At 42.9% G+C, this 21,373-nt stretch overlaps 2 protein-coding genes across 2 annotated transcripts in view; both read left to right on the plus strand.

The window, feature by feature from the left end:
• The window catches only part of LOC149453225 (oocyte zinc finger protein XlCOF7.1-like), a 30,071-nt gene extending 24,661 nt beyond the window's left edge, over positions 1-5,410 (plus strand). The window contains exons 4-5 of the mRNA XM_089688477.1: positions 2,565-2,688; positions 4,017-5,410. Of these exons, the coding sequence (XP_089544603.1) occupies positions 2,565-2,688; positions 4,017-5,131 (1,239 nt within the window). The 3' untranslated portion in view covers positions 5,132-5,410. The remainder of the gene's footprint in view (positions 1-2,564; positions 2,689-4,016) is intronic.
• Positions 5,411-8,702: 3,292 nt separating this feature from the next.
• On the plus strand, positions 8,703-18,356 carry LOC149453228 (uncharacterized). Its single transcript, XM_089688611.1, is given in 7 exon segments — positions 8,703-8,951; positions 11,823-11,923; positions 12,772-12,942; positions 13,029-13,152; positions 13,269-13,384; positions 13,469-13,610; positions 15,432-18,356. Coding segments are annotated over 6 exon segments (2,043 nt in total). The 5' UTR covers positions 8,703-8,951; positions 11,823-11,845; the 3' UTR covers positions 16,844-18,356.
• The last annotated feature ends 3,017 nt before the right edge of the window (positions 18,357-21,373 follow it).

The following is a 21,373-nucleotide window of genomic DNA, read 5'->3' on the forward strand; positions in this document are numbered from 1 at the left end:
ATCGTAAACTCAAAGTTAGTCATAAATGTAAGCCAAAATGTATTCTGCTCCATGTTTTTGGTAAAAAAAATCCCAATAAGTGTATATTGATTGCTTTGTGTGAAAGTTATAGCGTCTACAAACTATGGTATAGATACTGTAATTTATGCCTTTTTTTGCTATACAGCGCTGCACTAATTCAAATGATAATTGCGCAGTCATGCAATGCTGCACCCAAACGAAATTTACGTCCTTTTTTTCACACAAATAGAGATTTCTTTTTGTGGTATTTGATCACCTGTGCGCTTTTTATTTTTTACGCTATAAACAAAAAAAACACAAAAATTTTGAAAAAAAACATTTTCTATTTTCAGCTATAAAAAATATATCTATAAATACAATGTGAATATGATATCAAACCAAAAAACCCTTAAACCTACTTTAATTCCTAATTAGAAAAAACTTTCGACCCCTGAAAGTTTAAAATCAAATATATTAATCCAAAAAAAGAATCTTCCCTCTTTCAACAAATTTATCACCTATATTAAAACCCCAAAATCTCCCCCATATCAGTGAAAATTATATACGCAAACTGAAAAAAATCATAAAGTCCAGTGTCTCGGTAGTCAATAAATCAAAAGTGTAGAACTTGAAATTTTTCTTGCAATGTTGATTGTGTCCAATAACTTTTATGAGAAACCTCAAAAATAAAGAAACTCAAAATAGTACATTAACATAACACAAACAGGGAGAAAAAAAAAAAAAAAAAGAGAAAACATATATATCTAAGTATATATATAAATACACATACATGCACACACATATGTATATCAAAAAGAATGTGCAACACTAAGTGAGACAAAAAGCAGTGAAACACTTTTGAAACATTCCAGAAAAAAATATCACTCGTGCTCAAGAAAATATATAATCCTGAAGTGATACACTCAGTGAGAATCCTACCCACACGTGACACTTCTAGTGAGTAAGGCAAATATACCCTTACCAACAGTAGGAAAAACCAGCGCCTTTATAATACAACTTGTAGAAATCCTCCAAAGGAACTTTCTCCTCCTCTCCTCCTTCACTTGTTACTAGAGTAATACTGTAATACCATCCTCAATCACAAGCCTTGATCACAGATTTACCAGGCTGCAATGTACTGCCGCTCCTGGGTGGAAGTTACATCCTCTAAATGAGCTAGATGGAAGGAACCCAGTCTGATGGTTTCAGGGGTAGGCTACGTAGCACTAATCAAGCTTCAAGTAATCTTTAAATGTGTTGAAGCGGTTCTCCTGTACCTTTTTTCCCTTGTATCTTCATGTCTTCATGAGAGGTGAGGAGGATTCTGGGAGGTCACATGACATCACTCTCATCTCTATTAATAAAACACAGACCTGACCAGAGAGGTGAGGAGGATTCTGGGAGGTCACATGACATCACTTCTCTCTCTATTAATAAAACACAGACCTGACCGGAGAGGTGAGGAGGATTCCGGGAGGTCACATGACATCACTCCTATCTCTATTAATAAATCACAGACCTGACCGGAGAGGTGAGGAGGATTCTGGGAGGTCACATGACATCACTCCTATCTCTATTAATAAATCACAGACCTGACCGGAGAGGTGAGGAGGATTCCATGAGGTCACATGACATCACTCTCATCTCTATTAATAAAACACAGACCTGACCGGAGAGGTGAGAAGGATTCTGGGAGGTCACATGACATCACTCTTATCTCTTAATAAAACACAGACCTGACCGGTGAGGTGAGGAGGATTCTGGGAGGTCACATGACTTCACTCCCATCTCTATTAATAAAACACAGACCTGACCGAAGAGGTGAGGAGGATTCTGGGAGGTCACATGACATCACTCTCATCTCTATTAATAACACACAGACCTGACCAGAGAGGTGAGGAGGATTCTGGGAGGTCACATGACATCACTCCTCTCTATTAATAAAACACAGACCTGACCGGAGAGGTGAGGAGGATTCCGGGAGGTCACATGACATCACTCCTATCTCTATTAATAAATCACAGACCTGACCAGAGAGGTGAGGAGGATTCTGGAAGGTCACATGACATCACTCTCATCTCTATTAATAAAACACAGACCTGACCGGAAAGGTGAGGAGGATTCTGGGAGGGTCAGATGACACTTCTATTACTTTTTCAAAACAGATTTCTCCTTGTATGAAGTCTGGTGACCGCATGACCATTGTGTGTTCTCCAATTCAAATTTTGAAATTTGAAAGACACAGTGAGCAAAAGATTGTAGAAGTCATCAATAAGATGATTGAGCTGTTGACCGAGAGGTGAGGAGGACTCTAGGAGTCTAACATGATATTCCTATTGGTTCCTCAATACAGAGATTTCCTCCTCTGAAGTCAGGTGATCATATGACCATCACAGTGCCTCCATGTGACTCCCTAAACCCTGAGAGGCACAACATGGAGAAGATTCTAGAAGTCACCAAGAAGATGATGGAGCTGCTGACAGGAGAGGTGAGCAGTGCCGGGAATTCTGGAACATTCTCCAGTAACAGACAACGGATGGTGACTGTATCATTGTGTGTGTCAGGTTCCTATAAGGTGTCAGGGTGTCACTGTCTATTTCTCCATGGAGGAGTGGGAGTATTTAGAAGGACACAAGGACCTCTACAAGGACGTCATGATGGACAATCAGCCGCCCCTAACATCAACAGGTAAGATGAAGCTGAATTGTGAATGACAGTGTAGAAATGGCAAATTAGTTTGAGAAGGTAAACCTAGCTTACTGATTGTCCGTCTTCATTTAGCATTTAGTGATGGTCCATCTCCATTCCTTAGCATAACGTCATGTTCCCAACAAATGAGGAGGAGATACTGGACACCATATGTAAGGTCCATCTCCATTCCTCCATAGAATGTCATGTTCCCAACAAATGAGGAGGAGATACTGGACACCATATGAAAGGTCCATCTCCATTCCTCAATATAACGGCATGTTCCCAACAAATGAGGAGGAGATACTGGACACCATGTGAAAGGTCCATCTCCATTCCTCAATATAATGTCATGTTCCCAACAAATGAGGAGGAGATACTAGACAACATATGAAAGGTCCATCTCCATTCCTCAATATAACGTCATGTTCCCAACAAATGAAGAGGAGATACTGTACACCATATGAAAGGTCCATCTTCATTCCTCAATATAACGTCATGTTCCCAACAAATGAGGAGGAGATACTGTAAACAATATGAAAGGTCCATCTCCATTCCTCAATATAACGTCATGTTCCCAAAAAATGAGGAGGACATACTGGACACCATATGAAAGGTCCATCTCCATTCCTCAATATAACATCATGTTCCCAACAAATGAGGAGGAGATACTGGACACCATATGGAAGGTCCATCTCCATTCCTCAATATAACGTCATGTTCCCAACAAATGAGGAGATACTGGACACCATAGGAAAGGTCCATCTCCATTCCTCAATATGACGTCATGTTCCCAACAAATGAGGAGGAGATACTGGACACCATATGAAAGGTCCATCTCCATTCTTCAATATAACGTCATGTTCCCAACAAATGAGGAGGAGATACTGGACACCATATGGAAGGTCCATCTCCATTCCTCAATATAACGTCATGTTCCCAACAAATGAGGAGATACTGGACACCATAGGAAAGGTCCATCTCCATTCCTCAATATGACGTCATGTTCCCAACAAATGAGGAGGAGATACTGGACACCATATGAAAGGTCCATCTCCATTCCTCAATATGACGTCGTGTTCCCAACAAATGAGGAGGAGATACTGTGCACCATATGAAAGGTCCATCTCCATATTTTATCAGATAATGTACATGTTCGCCCATGTGAGCCAGTTGAGTAGGTTGCACTTTGATTTCGGTTCTTCTGTTGTTATATTTGTACCCAGCTCAATCTCCACAAAATGATTAGTAGACCATCAGATAAGAATTTTGACTAACATAAAAAATTAATTTGTATCCATTTTTTTATTAAAAAAAAACATTTTCAGATGATTGTGATGTTTGTAAATTCTCGGAGGGAAGTCCTTTTTTATCTCCAGACCATCTGGCAGAAGATATCGGCATTGTACAGCATTCTCCACCAGGAAGCCCCGTAACCCAAAGTATAGACCCTGGTCCTAATTGTTTCGGGAAATCAATAAATCCCTCTAATCCTGAGGAATGCTGTGATAGGTCACATCCTGCTAACAAAAACATCAATCCAAGAATGCTCAACAGAGACAGACCTGAAGAGTCCTCCAATCCTGAGGAATGTTCTGCCAGTTCCAATACAGTTACAAAGGAAGACAAATTACTTCCATTCTCTGACTTCAATAACTGTTTACCAGCACAGTCCTCTCTTGCCGTAAAATGGATAACACGCACATCTAAGTCTCCATTCTCATGTTCTGAGTGTGGGAAATGTTTTATGTCGAAGTTTAACCTTCTCAGACACCAGCGAACACATGGAGCTCAAACGTATACATCTACCATGTCTGGAAACCATTGCACTCTGAAAGGTACGCCAACCAACACGAGCCAGTGGTCATCCCGTCCAGAAAGTGGTGAATCTGGGAAACTCATTCAAAAAATCGAACCTATGACATTCCAGAGGTTTTCATGTTCGCAATGCGAGAAAACGTTCAAAAAGAAGCACGGTCTCATTGTTCACCAGAGAATCCACAGTGGGGAGAGGCCCTTTTCCTGCTCCGAGTGTGACAAATGTTTTGCACATGATACAAGCCTCAAGGCTCATTTGAAATCTCACACGGGCGAGAAGCCGTTTCCCTGTCCGCAGTGCGGGAAATGTTTCACCGACAATGGAAAACGTATCGCACACCTGAGAACCCACACGGGCGAACGTCCTTTTTCGTGTATGGAGTGCAGGAAGAGTTTCACATACAAGTGTGTGCTTGTTGACCACCAGCGAATCCACACGGGTGAAAAGCCGCATACATGCACAGAGTGTGGGAAAAGTTTCACTCACAGAAGTGCACTTGTCAGACACCAGCGAATCCACAGGAGTGGCAGAACATGGACGTGTTCGGAGTGCGGGAAATCCTTTAAACATCAACGACATCTAAATAATCATCAGAGATTGCAACATACACTGATAGTGACCTGAGTGTGGTGCAGCTTTAGAAGTTAAATTGTTTTTTTTTACATAGGAAAACCGTATAGGAAAGACGAGACATGTTTACTTTCCATCCAAACGTAACATTTCAGCCAAAGATGCAGCCTGGTTTCCTGAGTATCCATTGGCGGTATAGAACTCTGGAGAACTATGAAAATGCCCTGCTTTAAAGCTGAAGTTTATTCTGATCAGAGTTTGCCTTATCCCCCCCCACCACAACCAACAAACATATGAATTTATTAAATAAAAACTTTCCACTTTTATAATATACCTCCTTACCACTGGGTCTCTGTTCTTCTCTATGCAATGTAGGCAGATCATGGCTGGTGGGAGGGGCTGGCAGGATGCTGTTTATAGCGTCTGAAAAACATCACGGCACCAGCCTGATGCAAGCAGTGGGCTGGCTTGTGGGAGGAGTTACGCAAATAACAGATTTCCTTGATTGAAACGGGTGTAGCAGCGCTAACCACCTTCTCAATCCTTGACTCCAAACCCAGTGCTCAGACTTTGAAGTTACCGATACTTCTGAAAGACACAATCCACTGGAGAAAAAGGTCAGCATTTGGGTTTGTCAAAAAAGTGTGGTCCTCCATTGAGTCACACGAATGACAGCGATTAAAAAAACAGGCAACACCTTTTGGTCATTAGGCCTTAATCATGGTTGATGGTGACTAAGGCCTGATGGCTGGAATGTGTTGGCTATTTTTTACAACTTCAGTAAGGGAAGGCCGCAATTTTTGACCCATATGAAAGGTCCATCTCCGTTCCTCAATATAATGTCATGTTCCCAACAAATGAGGAGGAGATACTGGACACCATATGAAAGGTCCATCTCCATTCCTCAATATAACGTCATATTCCCAACAAATGAGGAGGAGATACTGGACACCATATGGAAGGTCCATCTCCATTCCTAAATATAATGTCAGGTTCCCAACAAATGAGGAGGAGATACTGGACACCATATGAAAGGTCCACCTCCGTTCCTCAATATAACGTCATGTTCCCAACAAATGTGGAGGAGATACTGGACACCATATGAAAGGTCCATCTCCATTCCTCAATATAACGTCATGTTCCCAACAAATGAGGAGGAGATACTGGACACCATATGAAAGGTCCATCTCCATTCCTCAATATAACCTTATATTCCCAACAAATGAGGAGGAGACACTGGACACCATATGAAAGGTCCATCTCCATTACACAATATAACGTCATGTTCCCAACAAATGAGGAACAGATACTGGACACCATATGAAAGGTCCATCTCCGTTCCACAATATAACGTCGTGTTCCCAACAAATGAGGAGGAGATACTGGACACCATATGAAAGGTCCATCTCCATTCCTCAATATAATGTCGTGTTCCCAACAAATGAGGAGGAGATACTGGACACCATATGAAAGGTCCATCTCCATTCCTCAATATAATGTCATGTTGCCAACAAATGAGGAGATACTATACACCATATGAAAGGTCCATCTCCATTCCTCAATATAACGTCATGTTCCCAACAAATGAGGAGGAGATCCTGTACACCATATGAAAGGTCCATCTCCATTCCTCAATATAATGTCAGGTTCCCAACAAATGAGGAGGAGATACTGGACACCATATGAAAGGTCCATCTCCGTTCCTCAATATAACCTCATATTCCCAACAAATGAGGAGGAGATACTGGAGACAATATGAAAGGTCCATCTCCATTCCTCAATATAACCTTATATTCCCAACAAATGAGGAGGAGACACTGGACACCATATGAAAGGTCACTCTCCATTACACAATATAACGTCATGTTCCCAACAAATGTGGAAGAGATACTGGACACCATATGAAAGGTCCATCTCCATTCCTCAATATAACCTTATATTCCCAACAAATGAGGAGGAGACACTGGACACCATATGAAAGGTCCATCTCCATTACACAATATAACGTCATGTTCCCAACAAATGAAGAGGAGATACTGGACACCATATGAAAGGTCCATCTCCGTTCCTCAATATTACGTTGTGTTCCCAACAAACGAGGAGATACTGGACACCATATGAAAGGTCCATCTCCGTTCCACAATATAACGTCGTGTTCCCAACAAATGAGGAGGAGACACTGGACACCATATGAAAGGTCCATCTCCGTTCCTCAATATAACGTCGTGTTTCCAACAAATGAGGAGATACTGGACACCATATGAAAGGTCCATCTCCATTCCTCAATATAACGTCGTGTTCCCAACAAATGAGGAGGAGACACTGGACACCATATGAAAGGTCCATCTCCATTCCTCAATATAATGTCATGTTGCCAACAAATGAGGAGATACTGTAAACCATATTAAAGGACCATCTCCATTCCTCAATATTACGTCATGTTCCCAACAAATGAGGAGATACTGTACACCATATGGAAGGTCCATCTCCATTCCTCAATATTATGTCAGGTTCCCAACAAATGAGGAGGAGATACTGGACACACATGAAAGGTCCACCTCCATTCCTCAATATAACGTCATGTTCCCAAAAAATGAGGAGGAGATACTGTACACCATATGGAAGGTCCATCTCCATTCCACAATATAATGTCATGTTGCCAACAAATGAGGAGATACTGTAAATTATATTAAAGGACCATCTCCATTCCTCAATATAACGTCATGTTCCGAACAAATGAGGAGGAGATACTGTACACCATATGGAAGGTCCATGTCCATTCCTCAATATAATGTCAGGTTCCCAACAAATGAGGAGTAGATACTGGACACATATGAAAGGTCCTTCTCCATTCCTCAATATAACGTCATGTTCCCAACAAATGAGGAGATACTGTACACCATATGAAAGGTCCATCTCCATTCCTCAATATAACATCATGTTCCCAACAATTGAGGTGGATATACTGTACACCATATGAAAGGTCCATCTCCATTCCTCAATATAACGTCATGTTCCCAACAAATGACGAAGAGATACTGGACACCATATGAAAGGTCCATCTCCGTTCCTCAATATAACGTCATGTTCTCAACAAATGAGGTGGATATACTGTACACCATATGAAAGGTCCATCTCCATTCCTCAATATAACGTCATGTTCTCAACAAATGAGGAGGAGATACTGGACACCATATGAAAGGTCCACCTCCGTTCCTCAATATAATGTCATGTTCCCAACAAATGAGGAGGAGATACTGGACACCATATGAAAGGTCCATCTCCGTTCCACTATATAACGTCGTGTTCCCAACAAATGAGGAGGAGATACCGGACACCATGTGAAAGGTCCATCTCCATTCCTCAATATAGTGTCACGTTCCCAACAAATGAGGAGGAGATACTGGACACCATATGAAAGGTTCATCTCCATTCCTCAATAGAACGTCACGTTCCCAACAAATGAGGAGGAGATACTGGTCACCATATGAAAAGTCCATCTCTATTCCTCAATAGAACATCAGGTTCCCAACAAATGAGGAGATACTGTACACCATATGAAAGGTCCATCTCCATTAATCAATATAACGTCATGTCCCCAACAATCATACTCTTACTCCTAGAACGAGATTGTTGCATTGTGTTATGGACAAATAATGCCTATGTGATCTATGTATCATAATAGAAAAGATATCGACAAACCGGTTTTGCAAAATATAAAATCCCAATAAGATGGTGACAAGACCTAGCGTGTGTAGAATGCTCAGACAGGAAGTGATGTAAGAGAGACAGGAAATGATAATGAAAAGAAAGGAAGTGCCAGTTGAGAGGGGAAGGAAGTAGGGAGGAGAAGTCACTGGAGTACACAAAAGAGGTAATATGAGATTTTTTATTTACACCCAGCAACCCGCCCAGCATATCCATCCTCTTCCTCCATCGTCACTGTGACGTCCTTCATCATCATCTACTACTACGCATTTTGTACTAAATACCTAGATAAATCCTAAATATAGAACCGTTTATCCAACCGTCCATCCGGAGCCTCTGGTTTATAGACCGGATACGTCCTAAATATAGAACCGTTTATCCAACCGTCCATCCGGAGCCTCTGGTTTATAGACCGGATACCTCCTAAATATAGAACCGTTTATCCAACCGTCCATCCAGAGCATCTGGTTTATAGACCGGATACGTCCTAAATATAGAACCATTTATCCAACCGTCCATCCAGAGCCTCTGGTTTATGGACCGGATACCTCCTAAATATAGAACCATTTATCCAACCGTCCACCCAGAGCCTCTGGTTTATGGACCGGATACGTCCTAAATATAGAGCCATTTATCCAACCGTCCACCCAGAGCCTCTGGTTATAGACCAGATACGTCCTAAATATAGAACCATTTATCCAACCGTCCACCCAGAGCCTCTGGTTTATGGACCGGATACGTCCTAAATATAGAGCCATTTATCCAACCGTCCACCCAGAGCCTCTGGTTATAGACCAGATACGTCCTAAATATAGAACCATTTATCCAACCGTCCACCCAGATCCTCTGGTTTATAGACCAAATACATCCAAATATAGAACCATTTATCCAACTGTAAGCCGTGTACCGGGGTGGGCTCCCCAGGATACAGTTAAGTCACGAATGAGGAAAGCAACCCCAACACCAGCTTTTGTCACAACAGAATTTTACTTAGACGTGGCAAATAAACAAACCCTTGTGCTTCACAGCACGGCGCCTTCTGATGGATGATGTAGAAAGTGAAGTAATTTACTTACTGGCGGGTACAAATAAGCTGCCACACCTTAACCTGTTATTACCCTAAAAGAGCAGGAATCAGTGTATGGGTGTATGGTATGGGCTAGCCTGCGATGCAGCACAACAGCTTACAATCTTACACAAATCTACAGTATTCCCCCTCCCATAACTGGTCCTGTAGCACGTGCCTGAGTATTCCTTCTGAGAAAAACACCAGTCTGGCTTGAGTTTGTAGGATTTTATCAGCTCTCCAATGTGAAATGTCACTTTAAGTTGTGGAGTCCTTCCAATGATCAGTAACAACACTTGTGGCCTGACACAGAGACCCTAACTAACTATAGGCCTGCCTCAGTCCTATAGGTGCCAACACTGAAATGACGTGCATGCACAATCTTACCAACTCGGGTCTGCTTTGTATCTGCTGGTGACTCTGAACAGAACAAATGTCTCTCCACTAAGCATGCGATGTCACACTATATATATTGCTTAGCTCCTCAGCTTCCTGGCAGCAATCTTCCTTTCTTTGAACAAGGGTTAGCGTCTTGAACACCATCAGCTTCACTCAACTGAATTTCTGATTATGGAGGGCTGTCCTCACATCTGGATGGCATCGGATTATCAGATCACACAGCCCCCCTTCTCTCTCTCAAGCATGACTGCTCTCCTCTCTTTTTCCTGTTCACTCTCCAAGTGTAAAAACCCCACCCCTTCATGAATATAGAAATCTCTATGCAGTCTGAGGCTGTGTTAGAAAAAACAGTGACATCTTGTGGCTAAACTGCAGAATGTCAGTCAGAACGTTTTTAATTTACTTCAATCAGTGTTCAAACAATGAAAGCTGTTTCCCCATCTCACACAACCGTCCATCCAGAGCCTCTGGTTTATAGATGGGATAGAAGCCGATCTGCGAGGCCCGGTGAACGATGTTCACAGGCACAAGCAGAAGGAACAGAGCTGTACCTATGTTTACACAGCTCTGTTGTGACAGGAGGGAGTGATCCATTGTGTGTCTCTGAAGAGCTGAGAACAGGATCCATCACTTCCTCTTGTTCCAGCACCACCTAGTGTACACCAAGCACATAGCTAGGCACACACTTAGCCCTTTGATTACCCTTGATGTTAACCCCTTCCCAACCAGTTTCATTAGTACAGTAATCAGTGTATATTTTTAGCACTGATCACTGTATTAGTGTCCCACAATGTGTCATTTAATGAAAAATGTCTGCCGCAATATCTCAGTCCCGCTGATAAGTCACTCAAACCTATTAATTGGTCAGATCATTTCTTTACACACCCTTTTCAAGGACCAGAAAAGGTGACTGCATCCAGACAGTCTGGAACTCTGCTTTACCACCAATGAAGAACAGCAGCCAAGATCTATTTTATGAGATCCAACACCGACCCATCTTATGCCCATTGGCTGAAGTTTGCCAAAACCCCAAAAAAACAGGACTTTGTTATGTACTTTCATTAATCATCCCTTTTTGTTTTTTTTTCTGTTGTAATTTTGTTTCTTTTCTTTTGTAATACCTTTTTTAGGTAACTAATTGATTGACACAATTTTACCTTTTCTCTTATTAAAGAATATTTAAAAAATTTTTAAAATTATCTCCAATGGACTAAACCAGAACATAAAGAATCCCTATACTACTATATTGTAATTCTCTGAAACATTCCTGTCTGTTGTGACAGCAAGTATTACAGACCTTTATTAAAAGTCATAAATCTTTTTACTGATATTGTGAATGGTTGGTATTTCCCATAAGATATCTGGTGGCAGCTGTATTGGGTGTAATAGGTAATCTGCATAGTTAACTACACCGAGTGTCTATCACTCAAAGTCTGTTGGCACCTAGATTGTGGTCCCGCAAGCTGAAAAATGCTTGTGAACAGTAAGGCTGAGAGCGCCATTATCATGAATTTTGAGACATTTTTCATCCCAGCATAATGCAATAATTATCAGTTTATTATTCAATGACAGAGAGGAGTGTCCAACCAATAAGCATGGACAAAGACCAAAGCCAAGTGACTGAGAGGATATTGGACCTCACCCTGGAGATCATCTACCTGCTGACCGGAGAGGTGAGGAGGATTCTGGGAGGTCAAATGACATCACTCTTATGTCTATTAATAAAACACGGACCTGTCCGGAGAGGTGAGGAGGATTCTATGAGGTCACGTGTCATCACTCCTATCTCTATTAATAAAACACAGACCTAACCGGAGAGGTGAGGAGGATTCTATGAGGTCACATGACATCACTCTCATCTCTATTAATAAAACACAGACCTGACCGGAGAGGTGAGGAGGATTCTGGGAGGTCACATGACATCAGTCCTATCTCTAATAATAAAACACAGACCTGACCGGAGAGGTGAGGAGGATTCTGGGAGGTCACATGACATCACTCCTATCTCTATTAATAAAACACAGACCTGACCGGAGAGGTGAGGAGGATTCTGGGAGGTCACATGACATCACTCTCATCTCTATTAATAAAACACAGAGCTGACCGGAGAGGTGAGGAGGATTCTGGGAGGTCACATGACATCACTCTTCTCTATTAATAAAACAAAGACCTGACCGGAGAGGTGAGGAGGATTCTGGGAGGTCACATGACATCACTCTTCTCTATTAATAAAACAAAGACCTGACCGGAGAGGTGAGGAGGATTCTGGGAGGTCACATGACATCACTCATCTCTAATAATAAAACACAGACCTGACCGGAGAGTTGAGGAGGATTCTGGGAGGTCACATGACATCAGTCCTATCTCTATTAATAAAACACAGACCTGACCGGAGAGGTGAGGAGGATTCTGGGAGGTCACATGACATCACTCCTATCTCTATTAATAAAACACAGACCTGACCGGAGAGGTGAGGAGGATTCTGGGAGGTCTTTATTGACTATTTTCTCCATTTACTCAGGATTGTAAAATAGCAAAGAAAATGTCTGGTGGTCCATTAGAATCCAACAGTGGTCTTCATGGGACATCACCCATCACAGTGCCTTCACCTCACTGCTGGACAACAGAGGGAACCAGTGCCAAGAAGATTCTAGAAGTCACCCAGAAGATCATTGAGCTGCTGACAGGAGAGGTGAGCGGTGCCGGGAATTCTGGGACATTCTCCAGTAACAGACAAGGGATGTGTCTGGATGGTGACTGTATCATTGTGTGTGTCAGGTTCCTATAAGGTGTCAGGGTGTCACTGTCTATTTCTCCATGGAGGAGTGGGAGTATTTAGAAGGACACAAGGACCTCTACAAGGACGTCATGATGGACAATCAGCCGCCCCTCACATCACCGGGTAAGAGGAGACTTTATTGGAAAGGAGAGAGCAGTACGGAGGGTCCACCTAGATCCCCCATCATCTGATAAACACATAGAAACAATGGATTCAGTCAGTGTGTGTGTTTCCTACAGATGGATCCAGTCATGGGAACCCATCAGAGAGATGTCCCCGTCCTCTGTATTCCCGGGATTCCACACAGGAAGATCACACCATCCCTCACCATCATCAGGTAGGTGGGACGGAGCATGTAGACCTTAGACTATGAGAGGACATTCTTCTATGTATCTCTTGTCCCTTTTTATAAATGCATTCTATAATTTTTGGGATTTAGGGTGAAGATCTGAAGGACATCAAAGTTGAGATGAAAGAGGAAGGAGAAGAGAGGTTGGTGAGTGGAGATCAGCAGTCTATGGAGGAGGAGGAGATGATTATGGAAAGTAAACCGGAGGAATCTTCTCTACATACGGACACAAGTAAGTCATAAACACTAAATACAGAAACTTTATGTTTTATTTGACTTCTAGGAGTATAAAGTATGTATTTCCGTTATTGTATACAGTGAAGGAAATGCGTATTTGCTCCTCGGCTGATGTTGAATGTTCGCTCACTCACAAAGAAATGATCGGTCTAAAAATCGAATGTTCGGTGTATTGTAACACTGAGAGACAGAATAGCAACAACAAATTCAGCAGAAATGCATGTCTAACAAATGATGACTGATCTGCATGTTCATGAGGGAAATAAGGATTTGATCCCCTATCATTCAGCAGGATTTCTGGCTACCAGGTGTCTTTCATACAGGTAACAAGCTGAGATTAGAAGCAGTCTCTTAAAGGGAGTGCTGCTAATCTCACTTTGTTACCTGTATAAAAGACACCTGTCCACAGGAGCAATCAAACAATCAGATTCCAAACTCTCCACCATGGCAAAGACCAAAGAGCTGTCCAAGGATGTCAGGGACAAGATTGTAGACCTACACAAGGCTGGACTGGGCTACCAAACTATGGCCAAGCAGCTTGGTGAGAAGGTGACAACAGTTGGTGCAATCATTCACAAATGGAAGAAACACAAAACAAGTGTCAGTCTCCCTAGGTCTGGTGCACTATGCAAGATCTCACCTCGTGGAGTGTCAATGATCATGAGAACAGTGAGGAATCATCCCAGAACTACACGTGAGGATCTTGTCAATGATCTCCAGGCAGCTGGGACCACAGTCACCAAGAAAACAATTGGTAACACACTATGCCGACAAGGACTGAAATCCTGCAGTGCCCGCAAGGTCCCTCTGCTCAAGAAAGCACATGTCCAGGCCCGTCTGAAGTCTGCCACTGAACATGTGAATGATGCAGAGGAGGACTGGTTGGAAGTGTTGTAGTCAGATGAGACTAAAATCCAGCTCTTTGGCATCAACTCAACTTGCCGTGTTTGGAGGAGGAGGAATGCTGCCTATGACCCCAAGAACACCATCCCAACTGTGAAACATGGTGGTGGAAACATTCTGCTTTGGGGGTGTTTTTCTGCTAAGGGGACAGGACAACTGCACCGCATCAAAGGGACGATGGACGGGGCAATGTACCATCAAATCTTGGGTGAAAACCTTCTTCCCTCAGCCAGGAAATTGAAAATGGGTCGTGGATGGGTGTTCCAGCATGACAATGACCCAAAACACACGGCCAAAGCAACAAAGGAGTGGCTCAAGAAGAAGCACATTAAGGTCCTTGAGTGGCCTAGCCAGTCTCCAGACCTTCATCCAATTGAAAATCTGTGGAGGGAGCTGAAAGTTCAAGTTGCCAAACGTCAGCCACCAAACCTTAATGACTTGGAGAGGATCTGCCAAGAGGAGTGGGCCAAACTCCCTCCTGAGATGTGTGTGAACCTGGGGGCCAACTCCAGGAAACGTCTGACCTCTGTGATTGCCAACAAGGGATTGGCCACCAAGTACTAAGTCATGTTTTGTGAAGGGGATCAAATCCTTATTTCCCTCATGAACATGCAGATCAGTCATCATTCGTTAGACATGCATTTCTGCTGAATTTGTTGTTGCTATTCTGTCTCTCAGTGTTACAATACACTGAACATTCGATTTTTAGACCGATCATTTCTTTGTGAGTGGGCGAACATTCAACATCAGCCGGGGAACAAATACGCATTTCCTTCACTGTAGATAGAAATTCTGTATAACATGTCTATTGAGTTCACCAAAAACAAACCGTTCCATCTAGATCCTCAGCTGTGATTTCTGGGTGTCAGGTATGAGGAACATGTCTCACACGTTTGTACAATGTGTTCTCCAGCAGGTACTCACCGTGTCTGGAACATGTCTGAGGAACATTCTATTTCATCTCCAGACTATACAGGAAAATCCAATGATGTCGCACAACACCTTCCGGGAGAAAACGTCATTCAAAAGAACTCACCGGATCTCTCTAATCCTCAGGAATCCTCTGATGGATCACAGACTGTAACTCCAGATACACGCCCCCCCAACCCAGAGGAATCTTCCTCAAGCCAAGAAGGGGTTCAGAGAGGAGAGAGTTCGTTGTCGTGTTCGGTGTGCGGGAAATGTTTTACAAAAAACAGAAACCTCCTTAGGCATCAGAGAGTTCACATGGCCGATCGTCCCTATTCATGTCCAGAGTGCGGGAAATGTTTCATAGACAAACCAAGGCTAGTTAGGCACCAAAGAAGTCACACGGGTGAGCGTCCCTATTTGTGTTCCGAGTGCGGAAAATCCTTCACTGAGAAAGGAGATCTTCTTAGGCACCAGAAAATTCACACAGGGGAACGTCCATTTTCGTGTCCAGAGTGCGGGAAATGTTTTACTCGGAAAAGAAGCCTGGTTACACACAAGAAAATTCACACTGGTGAGCATCCCTATTCATGTCCAGAGTGTGAGAAATGTTACATTCAGAAAGGAGACTTTCTTAAACATCAAAGAAGTCACACTAGTAAGGGTCCCCATTTATGCTCAGAGTGTGGAAAATGTTTCACTCTCAAGAAAAACCTTCTTACACACCAGAAAATTCACACAGGTGAGCGTCCCTTTTCATGCCCAGAGTGCGGGAAATGTTTCGTTCAGAAAGCAAGCCTTCTTACACACCAGAGATATCACACAGGTGAGCGCCCTTTCTCATGTTCAGAGTGTGGAAAATGTTTCACCGAGAGAGGAAGCCTTCTTAGACACCAGAGAATTCACACGGGTGAGCATCCCTATTCATGTTCAGATTGCGGGGAAGGTTTTAAGCAGAAAGGAGAACTTCTAAAGCATCAGAAAAGCCACACTGGTGAACATCCCTACTCTTGTTCAGACTGCGGGAAATGTTTCCTTGAGAAAGACGAACTTCTTAAACATCAGCGGAGTCACACTGGTGAGGGCTCCTTTTCATGTTCAGAGTGTGGAAAATGTTTCACTCTCAAAGGAAACCTTCACACACACCAGAGAATTCACACGGGCGAGCGTCCCTATGCATGTTCAGAGTGCGAGAAATGTTTCAGTCAGAAAGCAAGCCTTCTTAGACACCAGAGGTATCACACAGGTGAACGTCCCTATCCATGTTCAGTGTGTGGGAAATGTTTCACTGAGAAAATAAGTCTTGTTAGACACCAGAGAACTCACACAGGTGAGCGACCCTAATGATGTTCACAGGGTGGGAAATGTTTCACTGAAAGAGCCAGACTTCTGAAACATCAGAGAATTTACACATAGGCTAAGTTGGCAAGGAGATCACAATCCCTCCCTAACAGGCATGAGCCTCAGATTTGGAGGGTGGACCAATGTAGTGCACTCCGAATGCCATAAAGCCTCAGAGGCGTGGCACAAATGCTAAAGTCTTTGGAAAACAAATGAGCAACCATAACGATACTTGGGGCAAGAAATGGGCATCCATAACGATACTTGGGGAAAGAAATAGGCATCCATAACAATACATGAGGCAACAAATGAGCAACCATAACGATACTTGAGGCAAGAAATGGGCATCCATAACGATAATTGGGGCAAGAAATGGGCAACCATAACAATACTTGGGGCAAGAAATGGGCATCCATAATAATACATGAGGCAAGAAATGGGCAACCATAACAATACATGAGGCAACAAATGAGCAACCACAACGATACTTGAGGCAAGAAATGGGCATCCATAACAATACTTGGGGCAAGAAATGGGCATCCATAACGATACTTGGGACAAGAAATGGGCATCCATAACAATACTGGGGGCAACAAATGAGCAACCATAACGATACTTGGGGCAAGAAATGGGCATCCATAACGATACTTGGGGCAAGAAATAGGCATCCATAACAATACATGAGGCAACAAATGAGCAACCATAACGATACTTGAGGCAAGAAATGGGCATCCATAACGATAATTGGGGCAAGAAATGGGCAACCATAACAATACTTGGGGCAAGAAATGGGCATCCATAACAATACATGAGGCAAGAAATGGGCAACCATAACAATACATGAGGCAACAAATGAGCAACCACAACGATACTTGAGGCAAGAAATGGGCATCCATAACAATACTTGGGGCAAGAAATGGGCATCCATAACGATACTTGGGGCAAGAAATGGGCATCCATAACAATACTGGGGGCAACAAATGAGCAACCATAACGATACTTGGGGCAAGAAATGGGCATCCATAACGATACTTGGGGCAAGAAATAGGCATCCATAACAATACATGAGGCAACAAACGGGCATCCATAACAATACTCGGGACAACAAATGGGCATCCATAACAATTACTTGGGGCAACAAATGAGCAAACATAACAATACTTGGGGCACGAAACGGACATCCATAACAATACATGAGGCAACAAACGGGCATCCATAACAATACTCGGGACAACAAATGGGCATCCATAACAATTACTTGGGGCAACAAATGAGCAAACCTAACAATACTTGGGGCAAGAAACGAACATCCATAACAATACATGAGGCAACAAATGGACATCCATAACAATACTCGGGACAACAAATGGGCATTCATAACAATTACTTGGGGCAACAAATGAGCAACCATAACAATACTTTGGGCAAGAAATGGGCATCCATAACAATACAAGAAGCTACAATATACAGATATCAAAGAATGACATGGCAAGACATATCTATGATGTGTACAAGAACATCCAATCCAACACATACAGTCATGGCCGAAATTGTTGGCACCCTTGATATTTTTCCTGAAAATCAAGTATTTCACACAAAAAAGGTATTGCATTAACACATGTTTTGCTATACACATGTTTATTCCCTTTGTATGTATTGGAACAAATATAAAACAGAGGCAGAAAAGCAAATATGACATAATGTCACACAAAACCCCAAAAATGGGCTGGACAAAAGTATTGGCACCCTTAACTTAATATTTGGTTGCACACCCTTTGGAAAACATAACTGAAATCAGTCGCTTCCTATAACCATCAATAAGCTTCTGACACCTCTCACCCGGAATTTTGGACCACTCTTCCTTTGCAAACAGCTCCAGGTCTCTCTTATTGGAAGGACACCTTTTCCCAACAGCAATTTTAAGATCTCTCCACAGGTGTTCAATGGGATTTAGATCTGGGCTCATTGCTGGCCACTTCAGAACTCTCCAGCGCTTCTTTGCCATCCATTTCTGAGTGCTTTTTGACGTATGTTTGGGGTCATTGTCCTGCTGGAAGACCCAGGATCTTGGACGCAAACCCAGCTTTCTGACACTGGGCCCTACAGTGCGACCCAAAATCCTTTGGTAATCCTCAGATTTCATGATGCCTTGCACACAGTCAAGGCACCCAGTGCCAGAGGCAGCAAAACAACCCCAAAACATCATTGAACCTCCACCATATTTTACCGTAGGTACTGTGTTTTGTTCTTTGTAGGCCTCATTCCGTTTTCGGTAAACAGTAGAATGATGTGCTTTACCGAAAAGCTCTATCTTGGTCTCATCTGTCCACAAGACGTTTTCCCAGAAGGCTTTTGGCTTACTCAAGTACATTTTGGCAAACTGTAGTCTTGCTTTTTTATGTCTCTGTGTCAGCAGTGGGGTCCTCCTGGGTCTCCTGCCATAGCGTTTCATTTCATTTAAATGTCGACGGATAGTTCGCGCTGACACTGATGCTCCCTGAGCCTGCAGGACAGCTTGAATGTCTTTGGAACATGTTTGGGGCTGCTTATCCACCATCCGGACTATTCTGCGTTGCAATCTTTCATCAATTTTCCTCATCCGTCCACGACCAGGGAGATTAGCTACAGTGCCATGGGTTGCAAACTTCTTGATAATGTTGCGCACTGTGGACAAAGGCAAATCTAGTTCTCTGGAGATGGACTTGTAACCTTGAGATTGTTGATATTTTGCCACAATTTTGGTTCTCAGGTCCTCAGACAGTTCTCGTCTCCTCTTTCTGTTGTCCATGCTTAGTGTGGCACAGACAGACACACAATGCAAAGGTTAAGTGAACGTCTCTCCTTTTTATCTGCTTTCAGGTGTGATTTCTATATTGCCCACACCTGTTACTTGCCCCAGGTGAGTTTACAGGAGCATCACATGCTTGTAACATTCTTATTTATCCGCAGTTGTGAAAGGGTGCCAATACTTTTGTCCAGCCCATTTTTGGAGGTTTGTGTGACATTATGTCGAATTTGCTTTCTTTCCTCCCTTTTTTTGTTTTGTCCCAATACACACAAAGGGAATAAACATGTGTATAGCAAAACATGTGTTAATGCAATACGTTTCGTGAGAAATACATGATTTCCTGGAGAAATATCAAGGGTGCCAACAATTTCGGCCATGACTGTATGTATCTTTCCTCAATGGACTTCTTTTAAGTTGCTATTGGCTGTTGAACGTCAAAGCTGGAAGCTGGCCTGTCATTGGTCCAAATAATATATCATTTATAAGACATTTAAAATATTTTCAATTTAATGACATCAGAATTTATTGTATTTTCATACGTGATGCTGATTATCTAAATAAAGAAGTATTTCAAAGTTATTGTCTTCATCAACGATACAGAGGTCTTCTCCGTCAGTGGCTTAAAGAGTATATTGGTGTCATCAGTGTCAAGGTGTCAGACTGGGGCATAAAAAGTTGTATTTTCCCCTTAGTGCAGAGGGGTGCATTACATTGGGGGTCAGTGGGAAGAATGTCCCTTACATTGGTGGTCAGTGGGAAGAATGTCCCTTACATTGGTGGTCAGTGGGAAGAATGTCCCTTACATTGGAGGTCAGTGGGAAGAATGCCCCTTACATTGGGGGTCAGTAAGAAGAATGTTCCTTACATTGGTGGTCAGTGGGAAGAATGTCCCTTACATTGGTGGTCAGTGGGTAGAATGTCCCTTACATTGGTGATCAGTGGGAAGAATGCCCCTTACATTGTTGGTCAGTGGGAAGAATGACCCTTACATTGGGGGTCAGTGAGAAGAATGCCCCTTACATTGGAGGTCAGTGGGAAGAATGTCCCTTACATTGGTGGTCAGTGAGAAGAATGTCCCTTACATTGGGGGTCAGTGAGAAGAATGTCCCTTACATTGGTGGTCAGTGGGAAGAATGTCCCTTACATTGGTGATCAGTGGGAAGAATGTCCCTTACATTGGTGGTCAGTGGGTAGAATGTCCCTTACATTGGGGGTCAGTGGGAAGAATGTCCCTTACATTGGTGATCAGTGGGAAGAATGTCCCTTACATTGGGGGTCAGTGAGAAGAATGTCCCTTACATTGGGGGTCAGTGGGAAGAATGTCCCTTACATTGGTGGTCAGTGAGAAGAATGTCCCTTACATTGGGGGTCAGTGGGAAGAATGTCCCTTACATTGGGGGTCAGTGGGAAGAATGTCCCTTACATTGGTGGTCAGTGGGAAGAATGTCCCTTACATTGGTGATCAGTGGGAAGAATGTCCCTTACATTGGTGGTCAGTGGGTAGAATGTCCCTTACATTGGTGATCAGTGGGAAGAATGTCCCTTACATTGGGGGTCAGTGGGAAGAATGTCCCTTACATTGGTGGTCAGTGGGAAGAATGTCCCTTACATTGGAGGTCAGGGGGAAGAATGTCCCTTACATTGGGGGTCAGTGGGAAGAATGTCCCTTACATTGGGGGTCAGTGGGAAGAATGTCCCTTACATTGGGGGTCAGTGGGAAGAATGTCCCTTACATTGGGGGTCATTGGGAAGAATGTCCCTTACATTGGTGGTCAGTGGGAAGAATGTCCCTTACATTGGGGGTCATTGGGAGAATG

The sequence above is a fragment of the Staurois parvus genome, unplaced genomic scaffold, assembly GCF_062004578.1.
Source record: "Staurois parvus isolate SC_StPar_1 unplaced genomic scaffold, SC_StPar_1.0 ptg000449l, whole genome shotgun sequence".
Taxonomy (NCBI): Eukaryota; Metazoa; Chordata; class Amphibia; order Anura; family Ranidae; genus Staurois; species Staurois parvus.